General features: G+C 36.7%; 1 protein-coding gene across 4 annotated transcripts in view; it reads right to left on the reverse strand.

The window, feature by feature from the left end:
• Positions 1-15,460, reverse strand: part of CNTN3 (contactin 3) — a 205,723-nt gene that overhangs the window by 187,919 nt on the left and 2,344 nt on the right. For all 4 annotated transcript variants that reach the window (XM_081820955.1, XM_081820944.1, XM_081820935.1 and 1 more), the window contains exon 2: positions 5,071-5,246. In XM_081820955.1, coding sequence (XP_081677081.1) covers positions 5,071-5,246 — 176 coding nt within the window. The remainder of the gene's footprint in view (positions 1-5,070; positions 5,247-15,460) is intronic.

Consider the following 15,460-nt stretch of genomic DNA (forward strand, 5'->3'; position numbering starts at 1 on the left):
TGTCTATCACCCAGCCAATCACCAGTTTGTTTCCTGAGATTAAGAATTCCTCATATCAGTGAGGTCATATGATACATGTCTTTCTCTGACTGACTTATTTCGCTCAGCATAACACCCTCCAGTTATAGCAGCAATGTCCACAGTAGCCAAACTGTGGAAAGAGCCAAGATGTCCATCGACAGATGAATGGATAAAGAAGATGTGGTATATATATACAATGGAATATTATGCAGCCATCAAAAGGAATGAGATCTTGCCATTTGCAACAACGTAGCAGGTAGGTTTAATTAACTTCAAATGCTTTAAATCTAGGGTGCCTGGGTGGCTCAGTTGGTTAAGCGACTGCCTTTGACTCAGGTCATGATCCCAGAGTCCCAGGATCGAGTCCCACATCGGGCTCCCTGCTCATTGGGGAGTCTGCTTCTCCCTCTGACCCTCCCCCCTCTCATGCTCTCTCTCTCTCTCACTCTCTCTCTCAAATAAATGAATACAATCTTTTAAAAAAATTCTTTAAATCTTGAGTGGTAGCTACACAGACATTCTTTACAATTTCTCCATGCCGCTTGTACATGTAATATAATTCATGATTAAAAATATACTGCAGCACAAAATGGCCAAAATAAAAACATTTTAATAAAGAATTATAAGAAATTCAGGAATAAGACAAATAAAACTAATTATTAATAAAGCAAAGATATTTGGGAATTTGGAGGTACTATCCTAACCTGCTGTGATTGGAATTAAGAATTTGGAAAAACATTTTCAAATATATTAAGCAAGTATCAAAAATTATACAATGTAACATAACAGCAAATAATTGAGAAGGCCTGTAACTCAAACATTGCATCACTTTACATATTTCTCCCTTCCATGGGTTTCCTAACTGTTGTATAAGTAACCTACTAGAAGGGGTTGAGAATGACTACAAAAAGCAGACTTCTTAAATTATGAATGGCCTTTCACTTTGATTTTATTACAAACACTATTTTCAAGCAACTTGAAAATTAAGATGAAATTTCTTTGCATTTTTACCAGCTTTAAAAGTGATATATTGACTATACTTTCATTTATTCATTTATCCATGAAGCACAATTTAAATATTTTCTTCATGACAAATAGAAACAAAAAAGTATTACTAAGTATGCAAACATAATCAAGAGAGGAGACGTATAGTGAACAATTAGGGCATTTTTCAGTGTCAACATGTTACCCTCTATTTGCCGGCAGCTTAAAAGACAGTCAAAATTCCCCTGAAGTCACGAGCATCTTACTAATATGAGAGTCTTGATCCTAATTCCTTCTTCAGTTAATATATCACATTCCTTCAAAGCTGCCAAGTTAAAGCAGTGCTCTCTTATAACTGGTAATTTTGAAATCTCTGATACATTAAATATCTCCCACTTCTTTTCCCACTGTCCTTGGTTTCTTTACCAGAAACCTCTATCTCAACTATATGAATTTAAAAATACATTTTTTACCTTTCCAATCTAATGTGGCATTAGGCTAAGAATACCCAAAATTCCTTCCTGTAACTTCCCAAAAACACTTATGAACTGCCCCCACCCCTGCTAACTGCAAAAGCAAACCAAGCCAAAGAATCTCATTGTCCACTAAGACAACTAAGCAATCTCATGTCCAAGCATCAGAACAAGTAAAACTTGTGAGGCAGATGAAGAAAGACTGTGGGGAAACCTTAGGAACTAAATGGAACATCCTGGGTTTTCTTTATGAAAGATGGAATTCCCAATGAAGGTCAAAAGATACTTTGTCTCCCATTCACGGCATATATCCTGATAGGGTGCATCCCAAGTAAGAAAGTCAAAGACAGTACCAAACAAACAAACAAACAATGGACAACTTTTTTCAAAGTTTTTAGTGGGTGTGCAAAGACTGAAAGGTCCGGTCACTCTTATGCAGGCCCATTTCTCAGGGATGTGTCTGAAGAGAGCAAGCTGGAGGGATAAGGTAACGGCTTCCTCTAAGCTGAAGAGCAGCTTGCTTACTGCTTCCTATAAAAGAGGTGGGGTCTCTAAGCCCAGTGTTCCTCAGCCGTGGCTGTGGCATCTATGCCAGCCATATCTTATCACCTCTGTGGGACTTGAGGGCAAGGGGAACTGCAGCATGCTCCTTGCTGTGCCGAGAGTAATAACGCTTTTTGTCACAGACCCAGGAATATTGTGTCTTCTGCTAGCATCTGTGAAATTGCAGCAAGCCAGCTTATTGGCTTGTAAGTAGGGTAAATAAAATCCCAGACTTAACAACTTTATCCCATTTTGCCTATAAAGTACTGGCTAGGAAGTAGGGGAAGACTGGAAGAGGCATGATGTAGTTTTAGAAGTATTTCCAAACAAGCCATTCTCTCTATGAAGGATAGTTAATTATACTTCTTCAGATATTACAACATATCAAGAATCTATATTAGAAAAATACCACTGTATAAAAGAAGTAATGTATTTGGTGAAAGACTCCTAAAATAGGGAATTAGCGTGGGAATTGTACATTCTCCTACGGATCTGAGAAGAGAATCTGAGCTCTTCATGTAGAGAAGCAAGCAGGGCCAAGGGAATTCCCTGACACCACCTGTTGATAAAGGCAGGCTTTGGATAAAATTTGCTTTAGAGTGCACTGAAAATATTAAGCATAAAAATGAAAACACCAAATGGGAGTAGGAAAAAGACTGCCTGTAGATCCAAAAGACCATTTCAGAAAACTGACTGTATCTTCAAAAGAAAACAAACAAATAGATATGGCCTCAGTAAATCAGGAACAGAAATTCATAGGAAGGAACAGCATGAGATAAAGAGTATTTCAAGAAATAGGACAAAAAAATCCCAGATACAGAGTATTAGTGCTTTTTTAAAATATAAATAAATCACACATAAAACTAAAAGATATAGGGCACCTGGGTGGCTCAGTTGGTTAAGCGACTGCCTTCGGCTCAGGTCATGATCCTGGAGTCCTGGGATTGAGTCCCGCATCGGGCTCCCTGCTCAGCGGGGAGTCTGCTTCTCCCTCTGACCCTCCTCCCTCTCATGCTCTCTGTCTCTCATTCTCTCTCTCGCAAATAAATAAAATCTTTAAAAAAAATTAAAAAAAACAAAAAACAAAAAACTAAAAGATATAAAAGAAGGAAAATTTCCAGAACTGTGTACAAAATATGCAAGTATGATAAACTAATTTTTCACGTTCTAAGCAAAGTAAATTAAAAGAAAGCTAAATCTAGCTGTTTGCTGGAAATATGCATGTTTTTAACTAAAGGGATGAAGAAAAAATGATCTCGTACGCAAGCAACACGAGACAAAAAAAGAAAAAAGAAAAAGAAAAAAGGAGTTGGTGGTGAGCTCCCAAGAAATAGAAATGATTCTGACCCCAGACTTGTGTTCAGCAACACTAATTCCAGAAGACAATAGAACACCACATTGGAATTCTTTGACAGTTTGGGATCCAACCTTCTCACCAACCAAAAGGTATCTTCATACTTAAGTCAATATAATGACATTCTTTAAAATGCAAGAGGATGAAACATAGTTATATTTTTAAATGTAACTTATTAACTGTTAAATATTTAAAAATTGAGAAATTAAAAAAATTAGAATGCAAGAATGGGAAGAGGTCTTGTGGCTGGCATTGCAACTAGGTAAAACATTGATATCTGATAGATTCTGGTAAAATTCTGGTTAAAAACAATATGCATATATAAGATTATTCATGAGAAAAATATTATATGTATACTTTTTATATACATACACACATGCATATATACATAATACCTAATAATGCCCTGTGTGTGTGTATATGAAAATGGCATATGTATGGAAATGGCGTAATAAGAATTTAAATCAATGACCACAGAAATCACCAACAGCAATGTATACAGTAAGGAGAAAAAAGGGAACTGAACTTGTTTAAAATGAAAAATAATTTAGATTTAAAATTATGGCTACTAGAGAAATATATACAAAACACCTTGGTAAACTTACAGGCAAACTTAAATTTGCATAATATAAATCTAACATCTAGCTTTCAAAATACCCAAGGAAGATACAGCTTTAAATCAGAGAACCAGAAACACTGTTCACAGGGGAAAACAAAGTGAAAACAATGGAAAGAGCAAATAAGTATGAAAAACAGAGCACACAGAATATTGTATCAAAAGCAAAACCAACCATCGTCATTATAAAACAGAAAGCTACAGAATAAGCCATGCATTAAATGACACATCATCAATTTATTAATGGCTTGTGGCTGTGGAGAGAGAATACTACCACATTATAAGAACACATGCATTCCAATTTCAGAATTACTGAGGTATAAAGAACTAAGAAACCTCAGAACCAAGATAATTCTGATAATGCATTACAGAATACAAAATATACAGCTAAAACAAAGGAAGAGACTATAGTAAGAAGAAACAAAAAGTAGAAAGTAGTCAAAAGATATATCAGGAAGATAAAAACTAAATGAGGTCTCTGGTCTCTATTCTAAATTCCCTGGAGGAAGAAAGTGATTTTCTCAGGTTGGTCCGTGAGTTCACCCAGGTCCAATTAACCCTGGTACAAAGTTGGCTTCCAGAGCCAGGCCTGAGTGAGGGTTACCCCGAAGGTTATTTTGAGCTGGGCCAAACTGCAAGGGAGGTCGACAAAATGTCACATTCTTTTCTTTTTCATTGTCCTTGTTCCTTAAATATTTTCAGATTTGTCATATATAATTCTCTAATTTCAATGCTCTCTGAGAGCAAGGACCATGTCTAACGATTCTTTCATTTTCTTTTCAGTTCAAATACAATATAAAACACAGGGTGGCTACTCAACAAACATATTCTTAACTGGATTCTTTTTCCTGTCCTAAATAGAATCCTTACAAAAATAGTAAAATGGAAAACATACCCACACACATTTTAAGCTCTGATTTGTACAGTACCTAGAGATCCAAAAGATCATAGTGAATTGTTCCCTCAACCTATTTATTCAATTAATAAAATCCGCGTATTGTTTCTGAAATCCAAAATGACCACACAAACTCAGTTATTTTAAACGTTGAACTTGCTGGACATTATGACCATAAACTTACAGGCAAACTGGAGTTTAGCTTCTCTGCTGACTATTGTTCCAAGTGAATTTGTTGCGAAACACTGGTAACTTCCTGTATCCCAATTTCTGTTGGGGTTAATAACCACAAGATTTCCTCCATTCAACTTATAACGATATTCCATACCCAGATTAATATCACTTCCATTCAGCTGCCATCTGTAAAACAAATGTCAAGGTTTTTCCCCTCTTAGTATATTTAAATTAAAAAAAAAAACTACATTATAAAATCCACTTTAAACATCACCTCTCTTATAAATGAAAGGCAATAAATATATTATTCCACTGTGACGTATCTGAAGCTCAAACATGGCCCGTTTATCAGAAACAAAAGGTTCAAGCATAGTAGAAAGCACAACAGAATAGCATCTAAAAGTTAAAGATTTTTCACGATTTTCTGAAGAGGTGAGAATAATTTGTTCACCAGGGGAAGAATAAGGCTAGGTCTGTATAGGCAGAGATGAAGTAGAAAGTGGAGGTAATTACCTCATGTACTTCAGGCCGATCTCATGCTGCCGATGAAGGGGGGAAAGAGCACACTCCTTTGATTTATTCAGACTGACTGAGCACATTTAATAAATTAATTGGATAAGTGCTCAAATATCCATTTCAATTTGTCTGGGTAAATACCCATCCCTGAGGCACTCTCCACTCTTCTCAGCCATCACAATGCTATTTACTAAATGGTACAGTGCGGTAAAAAACCCTAAATGCCACCTAGGGGGTCTCACACAGTAAAGACACTAACCCCAGAGCCATATTTATCAATGGGAAGCCAGAAGAAAAAAGGAAAAAGAAAAGATGCTGGGTTTTAAACAAGAGTTTTTAAACAGAAAAACCAGAGTTCTTTTTTTAAAGATTTATTTATTTGAGAGAGAGAGAGAAGGAGAAAGAGCAGGGGGATGGGCAGAGGGAGAGACAGAATCTCAAGCAGACTCCCTGCTGAGTGTGGAACCCGACAAGGGGCTCAATCTCATGACCCTGAGATCATGACCTGAACCGAAGTTGGAGGCTTAACTGACTGAGCCACCAAGGTGCCCCCAGAAAAAACAGTTTTTAAACAGTGAGTATACCTGACACATCAAAGTCACCTTTAAAAACTCAGAAATATCCCATAGTCTCAAGAACACATCCATTGTATAAATTAGAGCCATCTACCTCCTAGAAGACTTGATTTTTATATTAAAAAGAAACCACTATCAGTTCTATAAAATTTTTGTGTATTGTAACAACAATCATCCCAGTTGCTCTTTGTAACTTTGAGAAGGTGGGTAATCTAATACTCATTTTATAAATGAAGACTTTGATAAAAATCTTGAGTGAGATGTCAACTGTCCCCAAGTAATGCATTGTTGGATCAGAAGTAGTCCTCATCTGAACTCTCTAGCCCACAGTCCTTTTATCATTTCATATGCCATCTAAAAATTGTTGCATTAATATATAAAATATTTAACCTGACCATATTACATGCTCTAAAAGCAAATAAAGACATGAAATGTTAACATTATCACAAATGAAAGTATGCAAAGTTAAATGAAATATTAGACAGCTGTGAAAATGTATGAACTTAGCATGGAAAAGTCTCATAAAGAATCATGAAGCATTTTATAAAATAAAAATTGATACCATTTATATAAAGTTTTAAAACATATGAAAAATGATAAACTCCACTTTAAGGTATTTTAAAGCTCTCATGGAAAGAAAGTGGGGTATGTTCAAGGGGCAAATACTAGGAAATTTGGGTTTTTGGTTTTATTTCTTGAGGAGTGGTTATATGGATGTTCATCATTGGACTAGATTATATGTTTATATCATTTTTATATCTGAATAATACACAATAAAGTTTTAATGATAAAAGCTATAGGAAATGAACAAATGTGTAAGTTCAGCCCCATGTTTTAATGAGTTCTCAGGCAGGTACACATGCAAAGAAACAACATGGGGAAGACATAGTCCTACACATTCTGGGCTTGACTTTCAGAAAGTAAATAGGGCAGTAAATCACAAATGAGTGGGTTGAATTTTTAAGATGTAAAAGGTTTTCAGTTTCTGAGCAACTTCATGCTTGCAGTGGGAAAAAGTTCTCTAAACTCAAACCAGAAAAGATGTTGATAATCTCACATACTTTTTAATGGGAGACTCTCATGACAAAGGGTACTTGGTGTTACAGTTTGCATGGGAAAAAAGGATTTTAGCTCTAGAGTTGGAATGTTTATGGCCCGACTAAGCATGCCTGATGGCTTCATTTGAAAATTGTGCTTTTGTGTTTAGCCGATGAATAATAAAGGTACAGTGGCTATGTGGAAAATTGTAAAGATAAATGAAAATATGGAGAAGCACTTCTTCTTGCCTATTTAATAGCTGGAAAGATTTAAGAGATCATAATGTATGTGGGAGAATACTTTATTTCAGTAAATGTCTAAGATCTAAAAGCTATCATCCCAAAGCTTTGACTACACAACTAAAATGGAAAAGATTTTTTTATGCATAAATGTTTACTATTTCCTTTAGCTCAATCTTCATCATATAGACTGAATCCCTAGATTATTTCACTATGTGAAAAGGCAAAATCTACTCTCTTTTAAATGTTTCTGCTATACCAAAAGTAAGAGTGTTTTTGCTTTAGCAAACTCTTCAGAGCTAAGATTTACACGACATACCTGAAAGAATGTTAATTTTCTTTTAACAAGGTGATACAATTATTTCTCTCCTTCTTAACACTATTCATCATTAACTGGACCTCATCCCCAGGTGATATAAAATTTCTCAATATCTTATTAAACATTAATTGTTTTTCCTCTTGTTGAAAGTATGTGAATTAAAAAGGGCTGTATTTATTTAAATTCTGAAATATGTAAGGAATCTCTGGGCCTGAAATTCCAAAAATTATCATATCCTGAGAAAATAGTGTACTTATGTTCCCAATGCAAAATATTCATATCTAGGCCTGATTTCTAAATATTTCTGAGATTTTCTTCTGTACAAGAAACATTCAGGAAAACTGAAGGCAGACACACATACTCCTTTTACAAAGTATGTGTCCAATAAATCTACAAATTAGATTAATTTTCTTTGCAGTAAATTGTAATCAACTGTTCAGAGTTCATGAACATAACATGTAGTAATAAAGTGTAACAGGTGAATGGCACATTTAGGCCATGAATTTGGGAAGCTTTTAGAAATAGATACTATCTTTTAGCTTTGTACATTGACAATTCTTTGTAAAAAAAAAAAAATGCAGATGTCCACTTTCATGAATAAAATGTGAAGTTCATGAGAACCTATCTAAAGTTTCGGAATGAAATCTTTTTGAAATGACAAAATTGTTTAAAAATTCATAAAAATAACATTTGCATGCCCAAATTCCATTCCAAAAGGCTTAATGCAGTGATCCGGAACAAAAGAAGACCCTCTCATGGCTCTTGGGGCTGCATACACTAGCATTTCAACCCTATAACATTTACACTGTGCTCTAGAAACAGACTAACCTTGTAGCTTTAGCTCAGTGGTAAATGTCACAAGATTAAGCACCTTTGTATAATCATCATGTTGTAACACTCTTGAATGATCTTATAAGTTCACTGCCAGCCTTCAGTGTTCAAACGCTCATTCTACACAAATTAGGATTTGCCTTTAGAATCCACAAGTGAGAAATGGTTTAATATTCATATTTTACAAATCTACTGATCCTCAGGCAATGAGCTCTCATCCCCTTGCATTTCTCGGTGTGGAGGTTATATGTGAATTTGCTTCTGGGCCAATACATAGAAGTTGGGAGCTGGAATGAGAAGTCCTGGGCTTCACACTCTACTAGCCTACCTGAGACAACATGAATTTGATCAATCCACTTCTCCTAAAATCTCATCTCCATCCTCTACACAACAGGGTGCTTGATATCTCCTCACTGGAGGGAGGCTGGGCAGGTAGAGTAGGGAGACTGGGCCAAGCCTATTCAATGGAATGGTGGAAGTCTATGGCCAATTTCCCCCTAAACATTTTTTTTTTTTTTTTGGATAGAATTTCTTTAAAACATCATGCATGCCCTTGAGCCAACAGGTTTTGAATTTTGAATATAACAGCATAAGGTACCTGACATAGGAGCTATTACAACCGGCAATTGCTACTTTTTCATGATGAAAACTATACTTGTTACTCCTGGGAAAGACACTAAAACATCAGTGACTGAGGATATAAGAACGACTGCCTTCCAAAACAAAGAACAAACTATGTGTAAGAGTGTGCATGTGTGTCTGTGTGTGTGTGCAAACATGAATTTATATGATAAGTGAAATCAGTATGAAAAGCCTCAACTTTCAGAGTTGAAAAGTGCTTTTGAAAGCATGACCTCCAATTAACAATGACTGAACCACTGCTGAGTTCCCACCGTCAGCCATAATAGGAGGAGCACGGTAGGTGCTTATAGAATTTTCCTGAGTGGAGTAACCTAGCCATAACTAACCTCCATATAGTCACCCCTCACTGTTGTCATCCATATTAGCAATTAACATCTCGAAGATGAGCAATGAATGCATATTTATTTTCATTTACCTTATTAGTTATTGTTTAATTACATTACTAGTTATTACAGGAGATGGCAAGTCTTACACAAAACCTCACTAGTTTAATATTCATATTTTACAAATCTACTGATCCTCAGGCAATGAGCTCTCATCCCCTTGCATTTCTCGGTGTGGAGGTTATATGTGAATTTGCTTCTGGGCCAACACACAGAAGTTGGGAGCTGGAATGAGAAGTCCTGGGCTTCACACTCTACTAGCCTACCTGAGACAACATGAATTTGAGCAATCCACTTCTCCTAAAATCGTGAATATAAGCATAGATCTATCTCGTCAGTATGACTTAAGGCACCGAGCCCTACCCAGGGTCTTTCACTACAACATGACAACAAGGTTAGAGACTGTTGTTACCCTTTGAAACTGAAACTAACAACACTGAGTGCCTTCAGGGAGTTTTCAAAATAATCCCCGATTATAATTCACCTCACAGCTGATTATCCAAAGGTAATGTCCTTCAGGACATCTACACTACCACACCAAATCTGGTCAGGAAAATGGAGATACGAACCATATGCGGGTGAAAAACGAATGTCACATGTTAGACTTCAACTTAAAACAAAGCGAGAAGAACAAAAGAGTTTACTGAAACCTTTAGGGAGCGGGGCTAGGTTTGGGAAATAAGCCCACACTGAACACTTATTAAATCAACAGGCAATACTTTATTTGGGGTTTGACAGGAAAATTAGGAATTTAATCACAGAAGCAATTTGTGGTTTTAGATGTGGCTTTCAAGTTAATAAGCAAATGCATTTGTGTTCAAATGCAATGTTTGTTAATATGTTTACTGAAGTGATGAGAATAATTGCAGCCCTTGAAAGAATGAATGTTCAAATTTGCATACGCAATACTTTATCCAAAAATAACTAGTTAGGCTTCAGCAATAATTTTTTTTTTTTAAAGATTTTATTTATTTATTTGAGAGAGAGAATGAGAGACAGAGAGCTTGAGAGGAGGAGGGTCAGAGGGAGAAGCAGGCTCCCCGCCGAGCAGGGAGCCCAATGCGGGACTTGATCCCGGGACTCCAGGATCATGACCTGAGCCGAAGGCAGTCGCTTAACCAACTGAGCCACCCAGGTGCCCAGGCTTCAGCAATAATTGCCAAAGATATAAATGAGTTAAATTGCAATGCTGTGTTTTTAAAGATTAAGTTTTTAAAATGTGTTTTATGACATAGATTCCCATTTCTCACTCATTGATAAATTTTAAGCATATATATTTAAGAAAAAAAAAACAACACTGGGACTAAAAGCAACTCTTCAGTTTACAGAGTTACAGCTTGGTTTAAATTGATCAGTGATTGCCTTAAAATTATTCCTACGAGAATTACAGAAGAAGTTTGCTACTCCTGCCTTCTCTGCATCCATTTTTGCTCTTTCTGGTAGCAGTACCCCCTCACTCCTTTTGAAGAGGCCGCTCCTCATGTGACCTGGCCTGGCCACTCAGAACAATCCATGTCCCTGCCTCGGTGATTAGTTAAGAATACGAATGTGGAATGTGACCCAACTGATTTAACTTGGTTTTGACCATTATGTGTTTTCCTTCCTCCTCATCCCACTTCAAAAACACAAGTAAGAAGAACAACAAATGAGGTGAATTAAATTTTACACTTCCATCTGTGATATCTAAAATCTAACTTCTACATTTTTCTTGGGTTATCGATTGCTCACACTATTAGCTATGTTTTTATTTCACCTTTTTTCTGACACCATTCGGGACTTTTGATGACACTAGCAGGAAGGATGCCCTCTTTTTCCAGCTGTTACGGGGAGGATATAAGTAAGCCTCTTGTTCTTTGTCACTTCATGGGCGATCTATCTTAAAATGGAGCCAATAAACGGAATCAATCCAAACTTAAGAATATGCTATAAAAATGTACTATTGACTACTTCTAACCCTCTGATCCTTCATGGCATTCTTGACTCCTAAACATGATCTAATCCCAAATTTGCTTTGTTTTCCCCCATTAACTTCATTCCCCCCCTTTTTTTTTTCATGCTCCACTTTGGCAGGCACTGTTTGCTAGGCATTTGGAAGGTAAGGATGAAGAACACACTGTCCTCAACTTTAAGGGAGTTATATCCTACACCAAGGCATTATCGCACATTTCATTTTGTTAAGTTTTATCATACAGGTAGGCACAGGGTACAATGGGCATCATCGGAGCATGGGGCCCAGCACAGAGGATATTAGGAAGGTTTCATGACAGAGACAGTAATGCAGACAAGTTTAAAATGCCCTGTAAGAGATGCTGTCTCCCTCTGTTTCCCTCAGGTACTACAGATATTCTTTACTTTTTAATGGTTAGCAACCATTCCAACCATGTGAACATCTCATTGCTCTTAGTGGCTGACTATGAGTGTGGGGACCAGAAATCATCAGCTGGAGAAATCAGGATGCTAGAAGTTGTTGAGCATGAAAATAAACACAGAGAATCAGGCCTAGTAACCCAGCAGAAAGGATTGTATCTCTTTAAGGGCCAGGAGAATTTAGAGGAACAAAAACTCTTATTTGCCATGAAGCAAGCATAAAAGTGAAATAACAGTGACATCAGATCTTACATGACAACAAGATACATGTAAGAGACAAACTGCCTATAATAAAAAATTATACTTAAAATATATATTGGATATTATTATATAGAATATAGATTATATTTTACACGGTCCATATGCTATATTCTATATTATACATGTAGAAAATACAGCACGTACAAATACAGTACATATATAGAGACATATATTACTCTATGTGGTATCACGTACAGTATTATGCAGAGTGTGTGTACATATGTGTGTGTGACTATGTATGTATAGACCAACAATGACCTCAAATTTTACTTCCTTACATTTTACTCTTTCAATAAATGGTGAGCAGAAATTAGTCTCTTTTATTTTCCTTTCCTATCTTGTACTGAATGCATTTAGTAGACTTGGTAAATTCCATTATCGGGAACTATACCTAAAAGGGAGAAACTGTGGCCAGGGAACATGATATTTTGCAATGACATTTAGTCGTTATAACATGTATCTCCAATATTGTTCACAATGTACTTCATTAACAGAGTTTACTTATCACATAGAGCTGAAAGAAAATAATGTTGTGATTATTTCCTTTTTAGGAGAAAAAACAGAAAAGCTATGGTTTCAAGGGTCAATCTAGAGCAGTGCCATCCAAAAGAACTTTCTGGAAGCATAAAAATGGTCATCGGTTCCTTCTAGTACAGTAGCTATTAGCCACACATGCCTACTCAGCACTTGAGATAAGGCTGAGTAGGGGCGCCTGGTGGCTCCGTTGGTTAAGCATCTGCCTTTGGCTCAGGTCATGGTCTCAGGATCCTGGGATCAAACCCCACGTCAGGCTCCCTGCTCAGTGGGGAGTGTGCTTCTCCTTCTGCTCCTCCCCCCCACTCATGCTCTCTGTCTTTCTCTCTCTCTCAAATGAATAAATAAAATCTTAAAAAAAAAAAAAAAAGAAAGAAAGAAAGAAGGCTGCCTTGACTGAGGAAATACATTTTTAACTTAACTAATCTAAATCTATAGGGTCAACTTCTGGCTACTGGCTACCATATTGGACAACATAGATCTTAAGTCTCAAGCTAGACTCAATGTTGAAAACATAAAGCCCACGTGGGCCACATTCCACTTCAAGACTTCTTTTCTTTTGCCTACATTACAGTGAAGAAGAAAGGCGGAGTCAACACTAGAAGGAGCAATTCCGAAGAGAAAATACCTGAATTTTAAAAGCTTTTGTTACACTGGACTGGGATTCCTGGATGGTAACCAGTGGCCAGCGCTGAGAAGCAGTCATGACCATTCAATAGGCTTGTGGCTGAGTGCTGGACAGTTTCCAGTCATTATTCAAAGTGTCTATATGTTCTTAAGGCACACCCACCTCTTTTAGCTCCGTTACCTGCCTGGTCCCTAGAGGCATTTGCATATTTTACCCCAGTCTAGCTCCAACATGTGGTTCCTTTAAAGGCTGACTGACATTAGTAGAAGTGACCAGGGATCTTCCTATTCAGGGTCTTTCATCTGAGCAAATGGAGAGCAGCTGTAACCCCATTGAGAAGTTGGAGAAAGCCCCTCCCATGTAAAAAAGTTATTAATACTCCCTCAGGGTAATCTCTTTCAGCATCATCGGCAATTACAATGAGAATGAACACTAATTAACCTTTAAATTTAGGCTTTGGGGCTTAGGTGGGGAGATGCAAAAGAAAGAATAAAATTCTCAATTAAACCCTAACACAAGTAATTTCTCTTGAGAAGTTCTGAACTTCTGGATTTCTAATATGGCCAATTAAGAGTTCTTTTTACCCAATGGGATAACCAAGAAAAGATCTCTCATCAGACAAATCTGTCTCAGTCTACAAGACAGGCTGTGGGCTTATGAAGGATATCCTTTTATAAGACTCTTAAACTTTATTCCGAATCTTGGGAAACACGTCTGGATTGTCTTTAACTTGTAATTTCACATGAACCAGTGATTTTCCTCCATGGTATTTATCTATCTAACTGCTTATATTTATAGTTATAAAAAACCTAACGTTTCTCTGACTTCATGTAAAAAAGGAAATCCCCATTTTCATGTCTTCAGTGTTATTCCATACTTACACCATTTATCTGTAGTTTTTAAAGGACAGTAAAAAATAAGAATAAGCAAGCATATTTTCTTCTGAAATATTTCTTCTGAAGGGGTTCTCAGAGAGGCCCTCTTCTCATCTCCCTATCCAGAGCACCCCTCACCCCCCTCCCCTGCCAAGGTGTCTTCTATGACTCTCCTCAAAGCCTCAGGCCATGTGGGGTTGTTTTGTTTATCATCTGTTAGTGCCTGCCACACCCCACAAATGCTGTAATCTGAAAAACACATACTATGGAACATTACATGACTAACTATTAAAGTCAAAAGCTAGGAGAAAAAAAAAAACAGGCTGTAACTAAAGGTACTGTCTAAATAGATAAGGTCATAATTATAATCTACATTGTTCTATACTCCCATTTACTCTATCGTCATAACCTCTTATACAGATAACATGAATAGTGGAGTTGGTTATAGGGAAGCCTAATATTTTCCCAACGTAAAGAGGTTCCCTTGTGCTTTTTCAAGGTCTCGACTTCTAGTGACTAAAAACCTTTAGTTTAAGTGGAATTTTATATTGGTTACAAGTTTTAACTTTAGAAAATCTTTAGAGCTATAATGAAGGTGTCTGCTTTATTTGGCTACAAACCAAAGTACTTTCATACAATACCTAGCATGTTAAATTTCTGCATTTGTCAGACATAAAACAGATGAATCAATTTAAGTCACATATCTCCTAGTCTCAGGTACAGATTTTGTTTAAATTGCAACATATAGCATCACAGGCCACATTATAAAACATAAGAAGCACTGTGTAAATGGTGGGACCTCTTCATCAACATTTTATACATGTTGTCTGTATGCTTAAAAACACATTCTCTGGCATTATAATAAATACCCGACATATAAAGAAATGATTGCAACAAAAGACTATTTCTGGAATTCTGAGCTCAAGAATTCTTGCTATTTGATAAAATTTTACAAACACAATTAAACTCTTCATTTAGAAATACACTCCTATCTGAAAGGGGAACCCTCCTACACTGTTGGTGGGAATGCAAGCTGGTGCAGCCACTCTGGAAAACTGTATGGAGGTTCCTCAAAAAGTTGAAAATAGAGCTACCATATGATCCAGCAATTGCACTACTGGGTATTTACCCCAAAGATACAAAAGTAGGGATCCGAAGGGGTACGTGCACCCCGATGTTTATAGCAGCAATG

This window comes from Leptonychotes weddellii, chromosome 1, assembly GCF_054177405.1.
Source record: "Leptonychotes weddellii isolate Sample4059 chromosome 1, ASM5417740v2, whole genome shotgun sequence".
NCBI classification, from domain to species: domain Eukaryota; kingdom Metazoa; phylum Chordata; class Mammalia; order Carnivora; family Phocidae; genus Leptonychotes; species Leptonychotes weddellii.